The sequence below is a fragment of the Bos indicus genome, chromosome 6, assembly GCF_029378745.1.
Source record: "Bos indicus isolate NIAB-ARS_2022 breed Sahiwal x Tharparkar chromosome 6, NIAB-ARS_B.indTharparkar_mat_pri_1.0, whole genome shotgun sequence".
Lineage (NCBI taxonomy): Eukaryota > Metazoa > Chordata > Mammalia > Artiodactyla > Bovidae > Bos > Bos indicus.
In genome coordinates this window covers 113,724,179-113,748,157 of record NC_091765.1, presented here as the reverse complement: position 1 = coordinate 113,748,157, position 23,979 = coordinate 113,724,179, and the positions used below count along the sequence as shown (strand labels likewise).

Below are 23,979 nucleotides of genomic sequence, written 5' to 3'. Positions count from 1 at the left end.
CCCTCCTACTTTCCGTCTCTCTTTCCTTTCTCCCTCCCGTCCTTCGCCCTCTCCGCTTCCATCTCTCTGCCTTTTATTTCGCTTTTAATTAATTCATTTTTACTTAGAGGATAGTTGCTTTATACTGTTGTGTTGATTTCTGCCACACATCAACATGATTCAGCCATAGGTGTACATATGTCCCCTCCCTCCTGAACCTCCCCCCGACCTCCCACCCCGCTCTCTCTTTTTGTAGGAATAATTTCATGCAGTAAAATGTGAAAGTGAAGTCGCTCAGTCATGTCCAGTTCTTCACGACTCCATGGACTGCAGCCCACCAGGCTCCTCCATCCATGGGATTTTCCAGGCAAGAGTACTGGAGTGGGGTGCCACTGCCTTCTCCAAGTAAAATGCACAGAACTTAACTACTTGACGAGTCTCTCCAAACATATGCACTCTGTAACCTCCGCTCCCAAGAGAAAGAGTGTTTCCACCACCTGAATGAATCCATTGCCCTCACACCCCTTCTAATGGACTACCCTCCTTTTCCAAAAGCCACCCCTGTTCCGATTCCCGCCCCATGGGTTTGGTTTTGTCTGTTTCTGAACTTCATATGCATGGATGCAGGCTGGCTCTTCTTTTGTTTCCTGGCCAAAGCCATGGGGAACAGTGGGGTGTCTGCGGAAGGGCTGCGGTCAGGGATGGTCAGCCAAGGGCACCAAGAGCAGGCCGGGCTCCCCCAGGACTGCGTGTCCAGATCACGCCTCTGCCTCCCTGCCAGCCGGGCTCCTGGCCTCCACAAGCACACTGCCCCACTTTCTCTCTGGGAAGCGTCCCCTGACCGCCCGCCGGCTGCTGTATGCTCCCCGCACCCAGAGCTTTCCTTCAGGGCCCTTGGCACAATCGTGATGATATCACTGTGTTCGTTTTTTTTTTTTTTGAACACCTGTGCCCCCCACGCGAGGTCAGATGTGTTCAGGTGGAGCTTGCCCCAGTGCTCACACACGCTCAGTGAAGATTCATTGAACGGTTGATTGTAGGAGAAGGTGTGTGTGTGTGTAAGGGTTGTTCCCTGGTTGTTGTCGTTCAGTCACTCGGTCGTGTCTGTTTGCGACCCCACGGACTGCAGCCTGCCAGGCTTCCCTGTCCTTCCCATCCCCCAGAGTTTGCTCAAATTCATGCCCTTTCAGTCGCTGGTGCCATCCAACATCTCATCCGTTGTTCCCATAGGAGGCAGGAAAAGGGGTGTGGGTAAGTGTGGGTGAGGAGCAGGGAGGGGCACGGGCAGCCCTGCCTGTGGACACTACAGGGCAGGATCCCAGGGGGATGCCTGTTGAGCCTGGCGCTGACCCACGCTTCAGTTCAGTTCCATCTGTCAGTCGTGTCTGACTCTTCGAGACCCCATGGACTGCAGCACGCTAGGCCTCCCCGTCCATCACCAACTCCCGGAGTCTGCTCAAACTCATGTCCGTTGAGTCGGTGATGCCATCCAACCATCTCATCCTCTATCATCCCCTTCTCCTCCCACCTTCAATACACTTTATCCTCTGAGCCACCAGGGAAGCCCTACTGTATATTAGATTGCTGAAAAAATATCTACAATTGTACTGCTTGCTCACTCAGAGGCAGGCCCTGGGCTAAATCTACTTACACAGATCATGTGATATAAAATGTACATTTATATTTGACATTTAAAATAAATAAATGCAATTAGGGTAAAATCTGCAAAAATGCTGAATCACTATGCTGCACACCTGAAATTAGTATAATACTGTAAATCAACTATACTTAAAGTAAACAGATATAAAAGTAAAATCATGCATATACAAATTACAGGAGCTGAGCTTCCCTGGTGGCTCAGTGGTAAAGAATCCACCTGCTGATGCAGGAGCCTCAGGAGACATGGATTCGATCCCTGGTTTGGGAGAATCCCACGTTCGGAGGAGCCACTAAGCTCGTGAGCCACAACTTCTGAGCCTGTGCTCTAGAGCCTGTGATCCACAGCAGAAAGAGAAGCCACTGCAGTGAGAAAGCCAGTTCAGGGCAACTGGAGAGCAGACCCCGGTCTCCACAGCTAGCGAGAAGCCTGTGAAGCAACGAAGACCCAGCAGCACAGCCAAAAATAAACAAACGAGTACAATTATTTTTGAAAAATGACAGGAACTGCGCTTCCTCTACTGGACATGCTGGTCATGGTGACATAGTGTTTGAGGAACCTTCTAGTCCCCACGTGTGCCTGGGTCCGGGGCCGCCCAGCTCAGCCCAGCCCAGCCCTGCCCTGCAGGACACTCTGTTCTGGGTGGGCTGCCCAGCTCTTGATGAGTCAGAGCCTCAAGCCGCCAGCCTGTATGTCCCCCTCCTGGTCCCTCTCCCCGCTGCCTGCCAGGCCCGGCTCGGAAGACTCTGAAGGCTCTTGGTGCATTCCTGATGCAGGAAATGGATCAGCAGCCGGAGTTCGAGGCTCAGCCCAGCCTCGAGGCCCAGAGGTGGGAAGTGGGGGCCGGGTGGTGAGAGGTCAGGGCTGCGCAGTGAAGCCGAGGAGCCACTGGGCTGGGGGACAGAGCTGCCTGTGTCCTTGGCCTGCCAGGAGGTGCCGCCCCTCGGAGGCTGGAGGACAGGGTGCAGATCAGGGTGGCGTTTCCCTGTTCCAAAAGTGGAGAGGGTGGGGACAGTGGGGTGGCAAGAACCACAGGGAGGTTATGACCCACTAACACTAGCCACAGGGAGTTACCTAGTCACAGGCAGGCCAGTGACAAGGAGTCACAGCCATCTGGGCACGCCTAGGAGTGGGTGTGGGTGGAGAGCTCTTGAGCCATACTTAGGTATATCCAGCATCATCTACCCCAGACTCCCTATTTAGCCATGAAATTTAAAGACACTTGCTTTTTGGAAGAAAAGCAATGACAAACCTAGAGAGCGTATTAAAGAGCAGAGACATTACTTTGCCAACAAAGGTCCATCTCATCAAGGCTATGGTTTTTCCAGTGGTCTTATATGGATGTGAGAGTTGGACTATAAAGAAAGCTGAGCACCGAAGAATTGATGCTTTTGAACTGTGGCATTGGGGAAGACTCTTGAGAGTCCCTTGGACTGCAAGGAGATCCAACCAGTCAATGCTAAAGGAAATCAGTCCTGAATATTCACTGGAAGGACTGATGCTGAAGCTCCAATATTTTGGCCACCTGATGCGAAGGGCTGACTCATTAGAAAAGACCCTGATGCTGGGAAAGATTGAGAGCAGGAGGAGAAGGGGGTGACAGAGGATGAGATGGTTGGATGGCATCACCGACTCAATGGACAGGAGTTTGAGCAAAGTCTGGGAAGCCTGGCATGCTGCAGTTCATGGCTTCTAAGAGTCAGGCACAACTGAGTGACTGAACTGCAATAATTCTGCTTTTGAAAAGGGTAAGCTGAGGTCTCCCGAGAGAAAAGTCTTTTCTGGACTCACACAGCAGTGGTTTCAGGGGTCCAGTCCAGGCTGCCATACATTGGGTCTGGTCCCTCAGTGACCTTGTGTCATGTAAATTGTCTTCCTTTTTACCAGCCCATCCATTCAAGGCTCTAAGCAGGGGTTGGTAGGGTGGGAAGGAGGGTGTGATCTCTGACCAGGGAGTTCCTTGTCTCCCAGCACTCTGAAAAGTGAAAGTGAACACGGAAGTCGCTCAGTCGTGTCCGACTCTTTGCGACCCCATGGACTACAGAGTCCATGGAATTCTCCAGGCCAGAATACTGGAGTGGGTAGCCATTCCCTTCTCCAGGGGATCTTCCCAACCCAGGGACTGAACCCAGGTCTTATGCATTGCAGGTGGATTCTTTACCAGCTGAGCCACCAGGGAAGCCCAAGAACACTGGAGTGGGTAGCCTATCCTTTCTCCAGTGGATCTTCCTGACCCAGGAATTGACCCGGGGTCCCCTGCATTGCAGGCAGATTCTTTACCAGGTGAGCTACCAGGGAAGCACTGTGGGCATGTACTCAATTCTTTAAAAAGAAACAATACATGTATTTATTTAGCTGCACCGGGTCTCAGTTGCGGCTCTGGGATCTTTAGTTGCAACGTGCAGAATTTCCAGCTGTGGCACGTGAACTCTTAGTTGTGGCGTGTGAGGTCTAGTTCCCTGACCAGGGATCGAACCCAGGCCTCCTGCGTTGGGAGCACAGAGTCTTAGCTGCTGGACCACCAGGGATGTCCCACTTACTCAGCTCTAACAGCAACCCGATGATGGACGCATGTGCTCTCACCCCATTTTACAGACGCACACTGAGGGTGAGCTCAATCACCCAGGTGCAGGGCGTGTGCGGCGCGAGGCGGGAGCTGGGGGCAGGCAGGACCAGAGCACAGATGGCTATTGCTGTTCAGTTGCTCAGTTGTGTCCGACTTTTTGCGACCCCATGGACTGCAGCATGCCAGTCCATCTCCCGGACTTTCCTCAAACTCATGTCCATTGAGTCGGTGATGCCACCCAACCATCTCATCCTCCGTCGCCCCCTTCTCTTCCTGCCCTCAATCTTTCACCGAATCTGGGTCTTTTCCAAAAAGTTGACTCTTCCCATCAGGTGGCCAAAGTATTGGAGCTGCAGCTCCAGAATCAGTCCTTCCAATGAATATTCAGGACTGATTTCTTTTAGGATTGACTGGTTTGATTTCCTTGCAGTTCAAGGGATTCTCAAGAGTCTTCTCCAACACCACAGTTCGAGAATATCAATTCTTTGGTGCTCAGCTTTCTTTGTAGTCCAACTCTCACATCCATACATGACTACTGGAAAGACCATAGTTATGACTATATGGGCCTTTGTTGGCAAAGTGATGTCTTTGCTTTTTAATACACTGTCTAGTTTTGTCACAGCTTTCCTCATTTCCAGGCTTATATCTATAAATTCAAAAAAGAGAAATAAAACCTACCTTGAACCATGTCCCACTTTAACTGTAAGTAATATTCACCCATGGATATCATGAGCTAATTCAGCCTTAGCAAATTTAAAGCAAAATTTTACTTTTATGTTCAGTAATTATTTATCAAAATGTATCACATAAGACATTTTTATTAAGCATTCTGGTATTGATAACTCAACCCAAAAGTAAGTTTTTTTTTTTTTTAAGGCCATAGAGTTTTGGAGTGAAAGGAAATTAATTTCAATTTATATAAGGATTTTTTGTTAGAAAAAAAATAATGATTGGATAACTGTAAATTACTCTAAGCATGCAAGTACCTTCTATTAAATTAGGATAACATTTTGGAGGGAGTAGGATGAAAATATAAAGTCACAGAGGAAAAGAAACAACGCTATATATTTGATTGTTAAAGAGCTTGTCGCAAATTTTTAAGTGGATGATAAGTGGGTATCAAAGAGTTATGGAATTTAGAGTCCATGGTTTATATTTGAGTGATGCAACAATTTAATTTTAAAATGTCAATATTGTCAACACTTTGGAAGTTACATTATTTGTAAATTGAGGACTAGAAAATTGAGAGTCAAGTTTACAAAGGAGGACATTGAAGGGGGGTGTCCCTCCTCCAAATTTTTTAAGGCTTTATATGAGCAAAAAGAAAAAAAAAAATTAAATCACGACTCAAAGGAAAACTCTTCAAAAGTCGACCACAGAAGGATGAACTTACTTTCTTGAAATCTCTTCAGTCCAGACTGTGATCCATGTTTCACGGGTCTCTGTTTTAAAGCACCCAGATAAGGGACTTCCCTGGTGGCCCAGTGGCTAAGAGTCTGTGCTCCCAAAGCAGGGGACCCAGGTGTGATCCCTGATCGGGGAACTGAACCCCACACGCGGCAACTGAGTTCTCATGCAGACAACTAAAAATCTGAATACCTTAACTTAGACCCAGAGCAGCCAAATAAAAAAAAAGTCGGGGCGGTGGGGGCAGATGACGCCTGCTGGTGGGAGACAGTCCGCTGAGAACACGTTTGCTAAGCACACTGGGAGGCTGAAGTCAGCCTGCTCTGGACAGGCCTGGCTCTCCGGCAGCGCCGATGGACCAGGGGCCAGCTGTTGGCCTTTGGGCAGGCAGGCCAGTCGCCAGCAGGAGCTAAGGACGGCAGCCAGGCCAGGCGCTGCTCCTGAGATGGGCAGAGCTCCTGGAGGCCCCCAGCCCTCCTGGGCAGAGCTGGAGGCTGGTGTGGCTCAGCTGAAAAAGAATCTGCCTGCAATTCGGGAGACCTGGGTTTGATCCCTGGGTTTGGAAAGATCCCCTGGAGAAGGGAAGGGCTACCCACTCCAGTATTCTGGCCTGGAGAATTCCATGGACTGTACAGTCCTTGGGGTTGAAAAGAGTCGGACACGACTGAGTGACTTTCACTTTCCCAACTCTCACTGCGATGGGGGGGTGAAATGTCAATTTTCCCAAAGGGCAGATGAGCAGATGCTGCAAAGATCACCAGGAAGGACGCACGGACCCCAAGCTTCTGTCTCTGCACCCACAGCCACCGGCTTCCTCTGAACTGGGCGCTGGGCGGGGTGGGTGTACCGAATCCTCCCGCAGCCTGTAAGTGAGGAGTGATTGGAGACCCAGACAGCTCAGCTCCAGTGACACTGTGTATCAGGTGCCAGCGTGAACCCACACATGTCCTGGACTCCGAAGGGTCTTTTCTCCTCTACTTACAACTCTGTGATCTTCAAGTGAGGCATTAAGCCTCTCTGCCTCGGTTTCCTCATCAGCAAAATGGTCCAGGCTAGGGCAACGTCTCTGCCTAGGAAGTGAAAGGGAAAAAGTGAGGTGAAAGTGTTAGTCGCTCAGTCGTGTCTGACTCTGTGATCCCATGAACTGTAGCCCGCCAGTCTCCTCTGTCCATGGGGATTCTCCAGGTAAGAATGCTGGAGTGCGCTGCCATTCCCTTCTCCAGGGGGATCTTCCTGACCCAGGGATCAATCCCAGGTCTCCTGCATTGCAGTCAGATGCGTTACCAACTGAGCCACCAGGGAAACCCAAGGAAGGACTCTGCTAAATCAGAAAAGCTTGAGCTGAGACTTCCCTGGTGGTCCAGTGGCTAAGACTCTGCACTCCCAGTGCAGGGGCCCTGGGCCTGATCCCTGGCTGGGGAGCTAGATCCCACATGTTCGTACGCCACGACCGAAGATCTGCATTGCCATAGGTAAAGACCCTGCATTCAACTAAGACCCAGCACAGCCAGGTAAACAAATGCAAAGTCTGTGCCTAAATTTAGAAGGCTGAAACCTCAGTTTTGAAGTGTCAGATAATACAGCATAGGAGGACAGCCCAGCCTTGTTTCTGTGGCTTTTCTACTCGGTTCTGCTGGGAGCGAATTCTGGCATTTTCCACGTCTGGGGCATCCCCAGGTGCCTCTTGGAGCCTGAGCAACCTTTCCTCCCAATCCCAAATCCCGTAGCAGCTGCACCAGGGCTGGCAGCCATTTGGACGATTCCCAGGCGTCCTCTTTGGGAAATTTACGGTGAGTGGGCAGGAACTGCCTTCCTACAACCTGGAGGATGAGGCCTGTCCCAGAGACGTGAGAGTTTGTGTGTGGTGGAGCCCAAGTCCAGAGGCCTGGGTCACTGACAAAACCAGTCGCTGTGTCATCTCGGGCAGATGCCTTAACCTTTCAGAGCCTCAGCCCTTCACTCAGCTGTACTCAAGTTTGGGCCCTGGGGACGCAGGCGTGAGTCACACAGGCCCTCCCTTGCAGGTCCTCCCAGTCTCACGGGAGAGGCCGCCAAGGACACAGACAGTGACAGGCAGTGGGTTCCTGCCTCCTGAGAGGCAGCGTGCCTGGACACCAGGAGGACTTCTTGGAGGAGGTGAGTTTGGGGCACCATTTTCCTCTTCTGTTAATTGAGAAGGCTAAAATAACTACCATTTTTAAAATTTGGAGAATTTTAAAATTTCAAACTCTTGTATCATAAATGTCATACGTGGACTTCCCTGGTGGCCCAGTGGTAAACAGCCCACCCGACGGTGCAGGCGGTATAGGTTCAGTCCCTGATCAGGGAAGATCCCACATGCCTCGGGGCAACTAAGCCTGAGCACCACAGCTAGTGAGCCTGTGCAACCTAGGGCCTGTGGTCCCCAGCAAGAGAAGGCACTGTAGTGAGAAGCCTGAGCACCACACCTGCAGAGCAGCCCCTGCTTGCTGCAGCCTGAGAAAGCCTGAGCACAGCAATGAAAACCCAGTGCAGCAAAAACAAACAGAAAACATAATGCAAGCTCCCGATGAAAACTTTCCAGAGAACAGAAAGGTATTGGGTGCAAAGCCTCCTTCCCTGCTCATTCTAGAAGGAAGTACGTGGCGTCCACAGTTTCTTGTGTAGCCGTCCAGAAATGCTCTATGTGCGTGGAAACCTGTGTGGGCAAAACGTTAAGAGCCCAAAAGGCTCAGTGGTAAAGAGTCCGCTTGCCAATTCAGAAGACGCAAGAGATGCGGGTTTGATCCACGGGACAGGAAGATCTTCTGGAGAAGGACATGGCAACCCACTCCAGTATTCCTGCCTGGGAAATTCCATGGACAGAGGAGCCTGGCGGGCGATAGTCCCTGGGGTCGCAGAGTCAGACATGACTGAGTGGACAGGCACAAATGATAACAACAGCTGCCACTTGTTGCGTGCATTCCTCAGGTCCAGGCTCAATGACGGTGCTTGCTTACTCTTATCAATGAACATCTCTCAGACATATTCCCTCATCCATAACCAGCTCTTCAAGATATTGCAGAAGGATGGGACTCTAGGCTTCACACTATGGGGGTGTGGGTTGATCTCTGGTCAGGGGTCAGGGAACTGAGACGGTGCATGCAGAGTGGTGTAGCCAAAAAAAAAAAAAAAAAAGAACATTTTTCGTGACCTTTTCCAGAATTGTCTGAATCCCACTGAAACCTTCCTATGGTTGAGTTACTGTTACCTCGATTTTCAGAGGGGGAACCTATGCCCAGCAAAGCACAGTGAGGATTTGAGTTCTCACGGCGACCAGAGGCAACTCCACGTCCTGACTAACCATGTGGGACTCTATGGGCAGTGAGAGGCCACCCTGTCCTCAAGTCCTGGTTTCTGGACAAGAGCAGGGTTAGAGACAACCCTGGCAGATAGGAGTCGAGTATCCAGAGCCCTGGCTTCACCGGAACGTGCAGGCCAGAGGGCCAGCCCGTCCTCCACCCTCCCGGCTCTGGGACCACCCGCGCTGGCCGAGCTCTTGGAGTCCAGGCCGGTGGCCCTCGCTCCAGCCCACCCAGGTGCCCACACAGGGTGAAGCTCCGTCCCCAAATGCGTCACTCTGCACCTGTTACCCCGTGACTCTGCTTCTAGAAGTCGGGGTCAGGGTGATGGGTGTAAATCTTGATAAACCAAGGGCTCTGTGGTGTGGACTAAAAGTGGGTCCCACAGGAGAATCGTCTTGGCTGCTTTGATCTGGGACTACAGTCCATGGGGTTGCAAAGAGTCGGACACGACTGAGCGACTAACACACACACACACAAGGCATAAGCTACACAGTATATTGTGCAACACAAGGAATGTAGGCAGTGTTTCATAATAACTATAAACGCAGTACACGTTTGAAAATTGTGAGTCACTACATCACACACCTGAGACTTACATAATATTCTACAGCAACTATATCTCAATTAAAAAAAATTTTAACGTATCTACTGTGTGGGTTCTGGAAAGATAAAATGAGTTATGGATGTGAAGTTATCGCCTGGCATGCCGCGACAGCGCACCACAGCACCTGCTGGGTGTTTGCTGTACAACCTGACATTGATTGAGCGCTTACTGTGTACTCTTCTAAGCACTTACCTATTTTCAGTCATTTATGGAGATGCTTTTCGTTCGTTCGTTAATTCCTCCAGCAAACTTATGGGGTAGATCTCTCTGATCAAGTCCACTTTACAAAACAGTGCGCCCAGAGAGGTCAGCTGCCTGTGGCAGAGGGATCTGAAGCCAGCCGCCCTGATCCTGAAGCTGGCGCTGGCCTGCGCTGGTGGGGGGAGTGTGCGCAGCTGTCTGTTGTGACTTCCAGGTAGTCACCTCCTGGCTGGAGACTGTGGGGGCACTTCTACTTTCTCGTTTCCCATGGACTTTCTCTGTTCCACATCTCTGATGGTGCCTGATTTGTTTGTTTTTGCCATGAGCAGGTGGCAATTTTGTGATCGGGAAGAAGCTGTAATGATTTTAGATGATAGCGTGTTATATGTTATGTGAGAAGAGCTGAACACAAAATTCCAGGTACAGCGTGATCCCCACTATGTTGAAAATTGTACAGGAAATGCCCACGGTGCTGACTGTCCACATATTCATGTGGTTTGTCACTAGACGGCCGGATCAAGCGGTTACATGATTTTTTGGATGCGTTTGGTGTCTTTCTAGCTTTTCCAACTTAAGTTTGACATCAAACAAGTGTCCCTCCTTTTTTTTTAACTCGTGTGTGTCTGCTCAGTCGTGTCTGACTGTGACCCTATGGACTGCAGCCTGCTGGGCTCCTCGGTCCTTGGAATTCTCCAGGCGAGAACGCTGGAGTCAGTTGCCATTTCCTTCTCCAGGGGACCTTCCCCACCCAGAGATTGAACCTGATTCGCCTGTGTCTCCTGTCTCGTAGGTGGACTGTTTACTATTGAGCCACCACGGAAACCCTTCTTTGGAAAATATTTATTTTTATGGATTTAGTTGGGCATGCCAGGTCTTCGTTCTGGCACTCGGGATCTTCGAGCTCCATCGCAGCATGTGGGATCTTTAGCTGTGGCATGTGGGATCTAGTTCCCTGATCACGGATGGAACTCAGGCCCCCTGCATTGGGAACGCAGAGCCTCTGCTGCTCACAGGACCACCAGGGAAGTCCCCAGTGTATCACTCTTATATTCAGAGAGAAAGTGATTCTAAAAGCAAAGGACAGAAGTTCTCAGCTGGGACCCATGGGTGTTTCTGCTTTGGACCTGTGCAGCCAGGTGGGTTTGACCGGCTGACAGGCCAGGGAACTCCTGGGGCAGCCGTCAGATCAGGCATCCCGCACCGAGCAGCATGCCCAGGGCTTGCCAGCCTGACTGCCATTTGTCACCTCCTCCCCTCCCCCCGCCCACCCCAGGGCTCCCAGCACAGCCCCCAGAGGAGGGGCACCTCGGCCCTGGGCTGTCCCTGTGCTGCCCACTGTCCAGCCGCCTTCCTTGGCTTCCACTCCGCCTCCCACCTGGAGTCCCCCTCCCGCTGGGGCGCACTTCCCAGATCCTCACCATCCTCAGGCACAATCAGCAGGGCCCCATGGAGTCTCGGTGCCGGAGGTGAAGCATCTGCCTGCCATGCAGGAGACACCAGAGACTCGGGTTCCATCCCTGGGTGGGGACGACCCCCTGGAGAAGAGAATGGCTACCCACTCCAGTATTCTTGCCTGGAGAATCCCACGGATGGAAGAGCCTGGTGGGCTACAGTCCATGGGGTCGCAAAGAGTCGGACACAGCTGAGCACACCCACTTCTGTGGAGCGTTAAACGGGGCCTCGCACCTCTGAAAGTGCGTGTCCTGGCTGGGGTGGACAGGGCTGTCTGCTGCCCTCGGGTGGTCCTCCTCACCTGTCTGGGGGGCAGGGCTGCCCTCATCCCACCCGTGTTCCTGGTGCTGGAACAGGGCCTGGCTCAGAAGAGGTGATCGGTACAAGCTGAACGCATGGTATCGCCTCCTTCTTACTCTAGAATGCAGACAGCTGAGGCCCAGAGAGGTTAAGCAACTTGCCTAGAGCCACACAGCCAGCAGGACGCTGGACCATGGAGGCCGGATTGTCAGCTTTGACCCCAGTGCTCCAGGCCCCATGCCAGCCCTCCCTGCTCTGGGTTCTGATTCCAGGCTGAGCTGGTCCTCGGTGGTGAGCAAAGGGCTTGGTGAAGGAGCCGGGCAGCAGTACGTGGACTTGGCCCCGGATGGCCTGTTTCCACCCCAGTTCTGCCAAACCAGCAGGGTGACTTTGAGCAAGCTTCCTTACCTCTCTGTGCCCCCAGTTCCTGCATCTATAAAATGGGCTTCACTGGTTTGTTGTTAAGTCGCTAAGTTGTGTCTGACTCTTTTGTGACCCCAGGGACTACAGGGACTGTAGCCCACCAGGCTCCTCTGTCCATGGGGTTTCCCAGGCAAGAATACTAGAATGGGTTGCAATTCACTTCTCCAGGGATCTCCCTGACCCAAGGATTGAACCCGGGTCTCCTACATTGCAGGGAAGCCCTGGGGGGTCACTTTAAATCAGGACGTGTGAGGCATGGGGATTCCAGACTCGTGTGGGTCAGGCAGAGAGAGGGGGCTCTGGAGATGTCCAGTGAGGGGGCCCAGTGGTCACTTCAAGATGGGAGGAGGCCTGGCTGCCACCACACAGCCCAAATCCAACAGCCTCTGCTGCGATGGGTCAGGGTGCCCTGTTCCTTCCAGCAGCTCAGCTGACCCCTCAGAAGCTCAATTGCCTTGAGTCAGCAAACACCAGACTTACTCTGGACCAGGCAGGGTTGGAGTCCTCCTCACGGCAGTCGTGTAAGGACGCTGATAGCCCTGTGCCCGTTTTACAGGTCTCCCTGGTGGCCTCGCCTCTTGTGTCTCCCACTTTGGCAGGCAGATTCTTTACCACTGGTGCTGCTGAGAAGCCGAGATGCAGGCTCGATCCCTGGGTTGGGAAGGTCCTCTGGAGCGAAAAATGGCAGATTCAGTATTCTTGCCTGGAAAATTCTATGGACAGAGGAGCCTGGCGGGGTCACAAAAGAGTCGGACACGACTGGGCTGCATGTGCACCTACCTGCCTGATGGTGCCAGCGGTAAAGAACCCGCCTGCCAGTGCAGGAGACACAAGCAGCACTGGTTCGATCACTGGGCTGGGAAGATCCCTCGACAATTCATGGGATCATAAAAGAGTTGGACAGGACTGAGGGATTAGCACTCTCACTTCACTTTTTCTCTTTCACTTTTTCCCTCTCCTAGGAGAAAGCCCCCTGAAAGGGCGAAAGAAAGCCTTCCCAGGGTTGGGGACCTCGTTGTAGCCAGGATGGTCAGAGAGGGGGCTAACCCATAATGACCGTCCAGCAGGGGCTGAGTGGCCAGACTGATTAGGTCTTGGGGGCAGTCCAGAAGTTTCCTGAGGGCGGTGCTGTTCCCGCAGGGTCCTGCCAGCTGGGTGGGGAGTCTGACAAGAGAGACCAGGATGGGAGACTTCTCAGCTGCGGAAGGGGCCGCTGTGCGCCCCGGCCGGGAGGGCAGAGGACCGCGGCTCTGACCCCTGGGCCACCTCTGCTCTGGCAGGACACCCAGGGCTGGCCTGACCCAGCCCTGTCGGCGGCTGCCAGGAAAACAGGTCAGAGCGGGTCGGACCCTGGCGGCTTCACACGCGAGCGAGCTCGGCTGGGACAAACGCAGCCCGAGCGGGAGGAGGGGGCGGGCCGGGCAGGGAGGGTGGGCCCAGGCTGCCGGCCGCTCCCGCCTCTCTGGGGCGGTCACTCCCTCCCTGCTGTCCAGCCCACCCAGGGAGCCGTGGCTGGCCGGCCGGCCGGCCCAGGAGCGGCGGAAAGGGCGCCGGCAGCGTGGGTGGGAGCCGGTTCCCACGCTGGAAGCCGGCCCAGCCTCGCGGGGGGCTGGGTCCGTCCCCTCCCACGGCGGGACCCGACGAGCGCGCAGCCCCTCGGGTCCGCAGCGCTCTGCAGTGGGCTTGCAGGGAGGCAGCTCGTCTACAAGCTGGGGAGCGTGACTGCGGCTGCTCCTCCACTACAAGGAGGCGACTCCCGTCACTGGGAGGTCAGCCGCAGCTGGATTCCAGGTCCCTGCGTCTCCTGAGAAGCTGTGGATCTGCACGGATTTCTTCTTTAAACCTGAGTCTCCCCTCTGTCTCTGAACACCTCCCGGGGCGGGGGCGGGGTCTGGGGTGCGTCCCTAGGCTCTGCTGGTGGGGGGCGGGGTGGCCGGCCTCCAGGAAGGGTCAAGGTAATCCCGGGAGGGCAGGGCCCCCCGCTGGGGCCGCTCCCAGCCCAGGCCACTGTCCAGGCCTCCTGACGCCACCCCTCCCGCCCCCACCCATCTGCAGCGCGCTCACAACCGGCCACCCCTGCGTGAACCCTCCCTGTTTACGTTCACCTAAAAGAGCTGTCGTCACTTCTTACACAAACAGCACCGTTGAGCTGCTGCGGGGGGCAGGCCCCCTTGCTGCGTCCGCAAGGCCACGGGCCAGGGGACACAGACAGACAGCGGGAGCCGGTGCCCTCCGCCAGAAGGAAGGCCGGAGGGGTGGGGGCTGGGGGAAGGGTCAGGCAAGGTGTTTAGAAAGCAGCGGCCTTGGGCTGGGCCTTGGAGGGTCCCATGCCCAGGGCTTCTTCCCCTGGGACCATTTCTTTAGTCCAGGTTCCCTTACTGGCCCCCAGGGCCCAAGGCATGCCTGGGGGTTGGGACGGTCCAGTGAGTGTTCCCTGGTGGCTCAGATGGTAAAGCGTCTGTCTGCAATGCGGGAGACCTGAGTTCGATCCCTGGGTTGGGAAGATCTCCTGGAGGAGGAAATGGCAACCCACTCCAGTGTGCTTGCCTAGGGAATCCCACGGACGGAGGACCCTGGTGGGCTGCAGTCCAGGGGGTGGTAGAGAGTTGGACACGGCTGAGCGACTTCACTTTCACTTTCTAGTGAGTGCTCACGGAAGGAGTGAGTGAATGAGAACGTTTCAGTGTCTTTATGTCAGACTCAAGACTTCTCAGGGAGAGAACTCAGCTCGGGAGGTTACTTGGTCGAGCCTCTGAAGTGGTAACGCAAGTGTCAGGGGACGCTGGTGACTGGAGGGAGGACAGCCCCTCCCGGCTACCAGGCCTTCTCACCTGAGAGGCAAGTAGGGCCCTCCGCCGCCCAGAGAGCCACAGGCAGGGGAGTCCTGGCAGCCGGAGCTCTTCCTGGGCCGTGTGGCCTCAGTCTTCCCATCCGTGAGATGGGTTGGGACCGCGGTGTTGCCCCCCCCGGCGCTGGGTGTGGCTGCGAGCCGTCGGCAAGGCTCCGCTCCTGCAGATGGTTGGTCTGGGCTCTCTGGAGCCCCAGGCTCCGTGGGCAAGCTCGCGGGGGTGTCCAAAGCAGGCAGCTCCTCTCTGCATTCCTGCTCCCGGGGCACCCTGGTGCCAGCCATGCTGGGGCTGCTGGCACCCTCTGTAATTATCCCATCAGTCCCCAACCCGGTGCAGCCTGTCCACCTGAATGCACGCATTAAGGCCCCATAAAATTGATGCAGACAATCAGTGGGATCGGACGTGGGGAGAGATAGCTCCCCACAAAACAGGCACTGGGAGGGGAGGCTAGGCTCCCAGGCTTGTGGCTGCCGGAAAGCCCAGTGGGGCCTGAGCCAGCCCTTCCTTCCAGGGGGAGGTGAGTGAGAGAGGCAGAGACACAGAGACAGACAGAGGGCGGGGGAGAGAGAGATGGAAGCCTACAGACGGAGCTGGAGACAGAGACACGAGAACACAGAGCCCAAAGGGTGTGGAGAGAGGTGGGAGGGGAGGGGGGAAGCGGTCGATCTTGAGAGAGGCAGCCTGGACCGAGCCGCCTGGCCACCGAGGGCTGGGCAGCCCTGCAGAGCTGGCATAAGCCTGGGCTGCGGCTGGAGAGGGGAAGGGCCCCCTGCAGCCCGCCAGCAGGCCTGCCGATCCGTTCCCGGCCCTGGATGAGCTCTACACTCTCGCCCTCCCCACCGACTCCGCTTTGTGCACCCCCGGCAGTCACCCACTCACACTCACTCAGCATCACTCACGATTACACGTGTCCCCATGCTCAACTCAGCCTCGTGCACACAATGGCTGGCAGGACCCAGGGGCTCCCGGTCGGCCAGGGAGGTGAGACCAGACCGGGGACACCTCCGTGCCTGGGACCCTGTCCCCTGCGGCTGCTGGGGCCACAGCCACCACACCGCTGGAGCACCTGGACCTTCAGCAGGATGGACGTTTCGCTGGAGCCGCTGCTTCAGAGTGGATTCTCTCCCCAACCCCTGCTGTTCTTTCCATACCGCAGACGGCAGCCAGGGCCCTGCCCCTCAGAGAGCCTCTACTCGGGGGTTTCCTTGTTGTGGGTCCACTGCCGGGTACAACCGACTGCTCCCCGCTGGTCCCAGGGTGACATGCAGCTTCTGGTTCACACTGGACCCCAAGAATCCACTCCCACGAGCACCGTGGACAGAGCGGGACTCAGGATCTGGGGAGGGGCAGGCAGAACGGCCTCCCAGGACAGCAGCACCGACATGCCCGAACCAGTACTGCCCAGCAGCCACGCTGAGGACATGCAGATGCGGATGGCCAGGTGAGTGCACAGCCACCGTGGCCTGCGCCTGGACCCCCGTCTGCCCTCGCCCGAGGGCAGGGCAGGCCACACGCGCTGGGTCCACCCCACCCCAGCAGTCCTTGGCCCCTGACAGCTCAGAATGTTCTGCCTTCAGTGGATGAGTGAGCTCTCTCGCTTCTTTTATATTTATCTATCTATCTATCTATATCGGGTCACATCATGCAGCATGTGGGATCTTAGTTCCCTGACCAGGGATCAAACCCATGTCCCCTGCACTGGAAGCTCGGCGTCTTAACCACTGGACGGCCAGGGAAGCTCCCTCACTTCTCTTTTGATAAAGTCATCTCTGTGAAAATGGATTTGTAACAGAAAATCCACGCAGCAGAATGACTCAAGACGCAGTCAATAAACAGGGTTCCCATGGGTTGGAAAAAGTGATGAAAATTAAAGTTGCTCAGTCGTGCCCGACTCTTTGCAACCCCTGGACTACATAGTCCATGGAATTCTCCAGGCCAAAATACTGGAGTGGGTAGCCTTTCCCTTCTCCAGGGGATCTTCCTGACCCAGGGATCGAACCCGGGTCTCCTGAATTGCAAGTGGATTCTTTACCAGCTGAGCCACCAGGGAAGCCCAAGAACACTGGAGTGGGTCCGCTGGCCTGGAGGATCACAGAATAACTCAAGGTGGTCATCTCGGTACATTCACAAACTGTTGTCCTACATTTACTCCTTTAAGCTGTACTTTTACAGTCCATGGGGTTGCAAAGAGCGGGACAGGACTGCACTTTCATGAAGATCTATTAATAGTTCTGGAGTCTTTTCCTCACCCTCAGGAGAAACCTGTACCCATTGACATCCACTCCCCATTCCTTCCTCCCCGAGCCCCGTGCAACCATCAGTCTACTTTCTGTCTCTATCGATTTGTTCCTTCGGACATTGCTGATAAATGGAGTCCTGCAGTTATGTGGCCCTTGTCTGACCTCTTTCACTGACCACTAGCCCCTTCTTTTGAGGGCTTCTCCGGTGGCCCAGATGGTAAAGAATGCGTCTGCAATGTGGGAGACCTGGGTTCCATCCCTGGGTCGGGAAGATCCCCTGGAGGAGGGCATGGCAACCCACTCTAGTATTCCTGCCTGGAGAATCCCCATGGACAGAGGAGCCTGGGTGGCTACAGTTCATGGGGTCACAACAAGTCGGACTAAGCACATTAGCACACGCCTGCATGTATATTAGGGTTTTGACACAATGGCGCTCCATGGTACGGCCATGCCACTTTGTGCTTACCCGTTCATCTGGCAGTGACTACTTGGGTTGTTTCAAACAAACTTTTTTTTTACTTTTAATAGAAGGACAATTGCTTTACAATGTTGTGTTGGTTTCTGCCATACATCAACATGGATCAGCCATAGGAATACACATGTCCCCTCCCTCTTCAGCCTCCCTCCCACCCCATCCCTCTCTTCTTGGTTTGTCACAGATCACAAGTTTGAGCTCCCTGAGTCATACAGCAAATGCCCACTGGCTGTCTATTTTACACATACTTTGGCCACCTGATGCAAAGACTCACTGGAAAAGTCCCTGATGCTGGGAAAGATTGAAGGCGGGAGGAGAAAGGGACCACAGAGGATGAGATGGTTGGATGGCACCGCCGACTCGATGGACACGAGTTTGAGCAAGCTTGGGGAGTTGGTGATGGACAGGGAAGCCTGGCGTGCTGCAGTCCATGGGGTGGCAAAGAGTTGGACATGACTGAGCAACTGAACTGAACGTGTACATTTCACTGCCGCTCTCTCCGTTCATCCCAGCGTCTCCTCCGCTTCCTCCACTGAGTCCGAAGGTCAGTTCTCTTCGTCTGTGTCTCCACTGAGGCCCTGCAAGTAGGTGCATCGGTACCATCTTTCAAGATTCTTTAAATAAGCGTCAACATGCAAAACGTGCTTTTCTCTTTGTGACTTACTTCACGCCGTATTATAGGCTTTAGGTTCATCCACCTCGTTAGAACTGACTCAGATGCCTTCTTTTTTATGGTGAATAATATTCCATTGTGTATACGTACCACAACTTCCTTATCCATTCATCTGCCGATGGACATCTAGGCTGCTTCCATGTCCTAGCTATTGTAAACAGTGCTGCAGTGAACACTGGGGTGTATGTGTCTTTTTCAATTACGGTTTTCTCAGGGTATGTGCCCAGTAGTGGGATTGTTGGGTCATATGGTAGTTTTATTCCTGATTTGTAAAGGAGTTTCCACACTGTGTTCCATAGTGGCTGTGTCAGTTCACACTCCCACCAATAGTGTAAGAGGGTCCCCTTGTCTCCACGCTCTCTCCAGCATTTATTGTTTTTAGGTTTTTTGATGATGGCCATTCTGACCAGTTCAAACAAACTTTAAGGTACTTTTTTCCAAAATTATTTTGGAAACAGCAGTGTGCAGTTGACAACTCTTCTTTGTTATTATCTTCCCTTTTCTGAGGTTCAGTCACTCAGTCATGTACGACTCTTTTCGACCCCATGGACTGTAGCAGGCCAGGCTTCCCTGTCCATCACCAACTCCCGGACTTTACTCGAACTCATGTCCACTGAGTAGGTGATGCCATCCAACCATCTCCTCCTCTGTCGTCCCCTTCTCCTCCTGCCTTCAATCTTTCCCAGCATCAGGATCTTTTCAAATGAGTCAGTTCTTCGCATCAGGTGGCCAAAGTGTTGGAGTTTCAGCTTCAGCATCAGTCTGAGGTTAAATCCCTCCTATGTATAAATGCTTTTTTCTTTTGGGAAATGGGGGTGAATCTAGATGAAAGGTTTTTTTTGCTGTTTTGTTTTGGTTTTATTTTGACCTCACCACATGGCAAGGTGGCCTGCGGGATCTTAGTTCCCTGACTGGGGCCTGAACCTGTGTACCCTGCGGTGGGAGCACAGAGTGCTAATCACTGGACTGCCAGGGAAGTTCCTAGAGGAAAATCTGTAACAGAATGTCTTTGGTGGGGAGAAACGTGGTGAGAGCTCTAAATGGAGTCCCAAACCTTTTCTCCTCCCCTGACCTGGAAGCCGTGGGTCTGATGAGCCGGTAGGTCTTGCTGGGCTGAGACATCAGCTGTGGTGCACACCGGGTTTCATCAGGGTGGCCTGGATCTGCATCTGGGTGGAGAAGGCGACTCGGAGCCTGTGAGGAAACAGGCATTCTTTGCGTTCCTCCTCTCCACCCTGGAGGCGGCTCTGCACAGGGCAGGGGCTGGGAGGAGCATGGTGATCACAGCCACTGAGTCACCAAGATGTGGGGTCAGGGTGTGTGTCAAGCCTGCCGGTTCCACCTGTGTGCCCTGTTCCCTGCCTTGACTCAGAATAACAGGAAGAGACAGCTGTCAGTTGCAAGCTGTGGTCCCCAGATAAGTGTAGGTCCCAGGCATCTGGGCTCGGGGTGGATGGTGGGAAGGTGATGAGGAAAGGGCGTCACTGGGTGCTGGCCATTACGTGCACATGGAGTTTATTGTAACAATAATGCAATAAAGCACATCAACGTTTTTAAAACAGGAAAAAAGTCACCTCTAATCTCACCCCCAACAGGAGCACCCTGACTTGCATTTTGATGAACTTTCAATTTGCCTGAAAGAAAAACAAGATTTAAGACAATACCGTAGGGAGTTCCCTGGCAGTCCAGTGGTTAAGAACCTGCCTTGCAATACAGATGACATGGGTTCGATCCCTGGTCTGAGAAGATTCCACGTGCCACAGGGCAACTAAACCCATGCACCACGGCTACCGAGCCTGCGCTCTAGTGCCCGCGAGCTGAAGCAAGAGGAGCCAGTGCGATGAGAAGCCCTGGCGCTGAAACTGGAGAGCAGGCCCTGCTGGCCGCAATGGGAGAAAGCCCAGGAGCAGCAGTGAAGACCTAGCACAGCCAGAAAGAAATACAATTATTAGTTTTTAAAAGTTAAAAATTATAATAGCTGTACAGGCTGATGCTGTGTAACCATGACCATTATTTATTTTGAAACTTTTTTCATCAGCCCAAACACAAACTCTGACCCATCGGATAACAATTCCCCACTCCTCTCTGCCCCCACCCCACGTAACCTCTGTCCTACTTTCCGTCTCTGTGATTTTCTCTATTACAGGTACTTCGTATAAGTAGGATCATGCACTATTCATTCTTTTGTGTCTGGTTTGTTCCACATGGCATGATGTTTTCAAGATGCGTTCATGTTGTAGCATGTGTCACAGATCATTCCTTTTTATGCATAGATAACATTCCATCATACACCTTTCCCAATTTGGAACCAGTCCTGAATATTCATTGGAAGGACTGATGCTGAAGCTGAAACTCCAATACCTTGGCCACCTGATGTGAAGAATTGACTCGTTTGAAAAGACCCTGATGCTGGGAAAGATTGAAGGCAGGAGAAGGGAATGACAGAGGATGAGATGGTTGGATGGCATCACCGACTCAATGGACATGGGTTTGAGTAAACTGTGGGAATTGGTGATGGCCTGGGAGGCCTGGCATGCTGCAGTCCATGGGGTCGCAAAGAGTCAGACACGACTGAGTGGCTGAACTGAACTGAATATTCCATCATATGGAGAGATCATGTTTCATTACCTGCTCATCTGTGGTTGCACAGTTGGGCTGCTTCCATCTTTTGGACTGTTGTGAATAATGCTGAACACTGGTATACAAGTATCTGATTCTTGCTTTCGGTTCTCTGGGTACCTAGGAGTGCTGGGTCACCTGGCAATTCATGTCTCACCATCTGAGGAACTGCCAAACTGTTTTCCACAGCAGATGCATGATTGAGGACTATTTAAAAATTTTATCTTCAATATTGTTAAGATGTCAATACTGGAAAAAAAAAGAATGTTGGACTTGCCTGGTGGTCCAGTGGTCAAGAAGCCTCCTGCTGATGCAGGGCACGTGGGTTCCATCTCCTGTTCCGGGAAGACTCCACGTGCGGCGGGATAACTGAGGCTGTGTGCCTAGGGCCTGTGCTCTGTAACAGGAGAAGCCACTGCAATGAGAAGCCCGTGTGTGGCATCTAGAGAGGAGCCCCCACTGGCCACGGCGGGAGAAAGCCTACATGCAGCGACAAAGACCCAGTGAGGGCAAAAATAACTAGCCAAGAAAATAAACATTTTAAGAAGTCAACGCTACCTAAAGTGATTCACAGATTCAATGGGATCCCCACAAAAATCCCAATGACATTTATTGTGGAAATAGAAAAAAATCCTAAAATTCATGCAGAATCTCAAGGGACCTTCAAGAGTGAAAACAATCTTGAAAGAGAACAAAGAAGTCTCACACTTCCTGATTTCAAAACTTTCGTAAAGCTGCAGCTGTCAAAACAGCATGGTAACGGCTTGAAGACAGGCATGTGGACCCGTGGAAGAGGATACAGCGCCTGGAAATAAAGCCTCTCATACATGGGCAAAGATTTTCAATAAGTGTCAAGATCATTTAAAGGGGGAAGGACAGCCATTTTAACAAATCGTGTTGGGGAAACTGACTATTCACATACAAATGAATTAATTGGACCCTTACTAATACCATATACAAAATCTAACTAAAAATGGATCTCAACATAAGGCCTAAAAGTGTAAAACACTTCGAAGAAAACTTGGGAAAAGCTCTATGACATTGGATTTGGCAATTATTTCTTAGATATGACACCAAAAACACAGGAGACAAAAAGAAAAAATAGATACACTGGACTTAATTAAGATTAAGAACTTTTATGCGTCAAAGAACACCATCAACAGAGGGAAAAACCCATGGAATGGCAGAAAATATTTGGAGAACATACATCTAATAAGAGGTTGAGATCCAGACTGTGTAAAGAGCTCCTACAACTCAACAACCACAGGTCCCTAAACAACAAGATTTAAAAATAGACAAAGGGCTTGAATTGACATCGGTAGGTCTGATCTTCTGGTCCCACCTGGCTCTGTGCACCCTGAATTGTCCAGTGATGGAGGTTTCCTCCAAGGAGGGAGAAGCTGGCAAGAAGCAGGCCTGAGCACACCTTGCCCCCTGGGTGATGGGCTGGAGGCTTTGAACGAAAAGCAAGAACCTGGAGAGAGCTAGTGGGCTCCTCTGCCTGCCTCCTCTTGATGGGCCTGGCACCAGATGCCCCTGGAGAACTCTGCCCAGCCCCAGCTTCGGGAATGGCTCACCTGCTGGGGGTGCACCCCCAGCAGCAGTCACCCTGCTGGGGGAACCAGCCCTGGGATCTGAGCAGGGTGCAGTAGACCCCGCTGGGTGGCCACCCCAGCCTCCCTCCACATGGGGTGCCGGCTCCCTGGGAAGCCACTTCCTCAAGAGCAGGGACACCAAGTCAGGGCAAAGGAGGAGCTTGTGAAGGTGAGAGAGATGCGGGGTCCTTCCTGAAGTCCCTTCTGGTCACCAGCATTTCAGGTTTAAGCCAACAGGAGAGCTTGTCTCTTGGATTTGATGTCAAGGAAGTGGCAGGCGGCTTTGGAGAGGAGCCTTGGGATGGCGGTCCTTGGGTGGCTGGAGAGATGCTGCAGCAGGAACAGGAGTGATGATGAGAAATAATAGCACTGATGCCCACCGGCCTGCAGGCACCGCGCCTTCGACACCGTCTGTTGCTGGTCTCCTTCCCAGACTTCTGCAGGGTACTGTTGCCAAAATCTTGGCTGCCTGACCACTGGTGTCAAATTAAAAAAAAAAAAAATTGGGAGACAGCTTGGAGGAAATCTCTTTATTTCCTTTGCTTTATCTTTGCTTGGCAAAGGGGAATACACAGCAGGCTAGTGCCTTAAGAAGGGTGCCCCCTCCCCAGGAGAATGGTGGTGGCAGCGGTTCAGTTGCTTAGTCGTGAGACCCCATGGACGGTAGCCCGCCAGGCTCCTCTGTCCATTGCATTCTCCAGGCAAGAACACTGGAGTTGGCTGCCATTTCCTTCTCCAGGGGATCTTCCCAACCCAGGAATCAAACCCAGTTCTCCTGCACTACAGGCAGATTCTTTACCAACTGAGCTATGAGGGAAGCCCAGGGGAATAGGGACACATTTTATATCCTTATGAAGGTCTTGTACTTTTTTTTTTTTTTCCTGTAAGTTTACAGCCAGACTCTGGGGTCAGGTGGCTCAGCAACCCGGTCTGGTGTTCCTGAAGTTATCCTCTGTGTCTCCCTTCTGAGATGCCAGCATCCGACAAGGGAGTCGTGGCGGGGTGCGGGTGAGGTGGTGGAGAATGCCAGGTGCAGAGTAGAATGCATACGGACTCAGAGAGTAGTTAGCTTTGTGAAGGACAAGTCCAGCTACAAGTGTTTGCCAGTTGTGCCAGCTGAGGAATAACCAAGATTGTTCAACTCTTGCAGGCCTGTGTGGCTGGTATGCGCCAAAGGCTGTTCACTCATTTCTGTGATGGCTGCAATAGGTGCCCCCTGCAGAGAGGTTGTCCTGACTGCATGCTGGCATTCCCCTGCTTCCCGTGGGTCCTTCACTAGGATGATAGATCTGTTCCCTGCTCTGTCCTCAGTACCTACAGCAGCGCCTGGCACTTTGAAAGTGCTCCAGAAATATACAGTGGAGGAATAGATGCATCCTGGGAAGAAAGTTCGCTTCCAACAACTTTCAACATTTTTTTTTTTTTTTCAGAGAGGTTGTATAACTTCTCCAAGAGCACACAGCCAGAAGAGGGCTGGGATTTGAACCGGGCCTCCTCGTGGCTCAGATGGTAAAGAACCCACCTATCAATGCAGGGGACCCGGGTTCGATCCTCGGATCAAGGAGAAGGAAATGGCAACCCACTCCAGTATTCTTGGCTGGAGAACCCATGGACAG

General features: G+C 52.8%; 1 protein-coding gene and 1 long non-coding RNA gene across 3 annotated transcripts; both read left to right on the top strand.

Moving 5' to 3' along the window:
• Window positions 1–2,245: 2,245 nt before the first annotated feature.
• On the top strand, window positions 2,246–22,870 carry LOC139183690 (uncharacterized). Of its 2 annotated transcripts, none has more exons than XR_011567281.1 (3): window positions 2,246–2,465; window positions 3,785–3,919; window positions 17,989–22,870. It is a non-coding gene; the product is annotated as an uncharacterized lncRNA (long non-coding RNA). The 2 variants fall into 2 exon arrangements; XR_011567282.1 differs by lacking the exon at window positions 17,989–22,870 and adding an exon at window positions 8,851–9,481.
• LOC139183689 (uncharacterized) lies at window positions 15,434–18,322 on the top strand. The gene is made up of 2 exons (XM_070791852.1): window positions 15,434–16,202; window positions 17,661–18,322. The coding sequence occupies exons 1-2, from the start codon at window positions 15,574–15,576 to the stop codon at window positions 17,671–17,673; spliced, it is 642 nt and encodes a 213-aa protein (XP_070647953.1). The 5' UTR covers window positions 15,434–15,573; the 3' UTR covers window positions 17,674–18,322.
• Window positions 22,871–23,979: the final 1,109 nt, after the last annotated feature.

Bases quoted from the DNA above. Each gene is read 5' to 3' on its own strand.
- LOC139183689 (XM_070791852.1), top strand. From the start codon at position 15,574: ATGAGCTCTACACTCTCGCCCTCCCCACCGACTCCGCTTTGTGCACCC.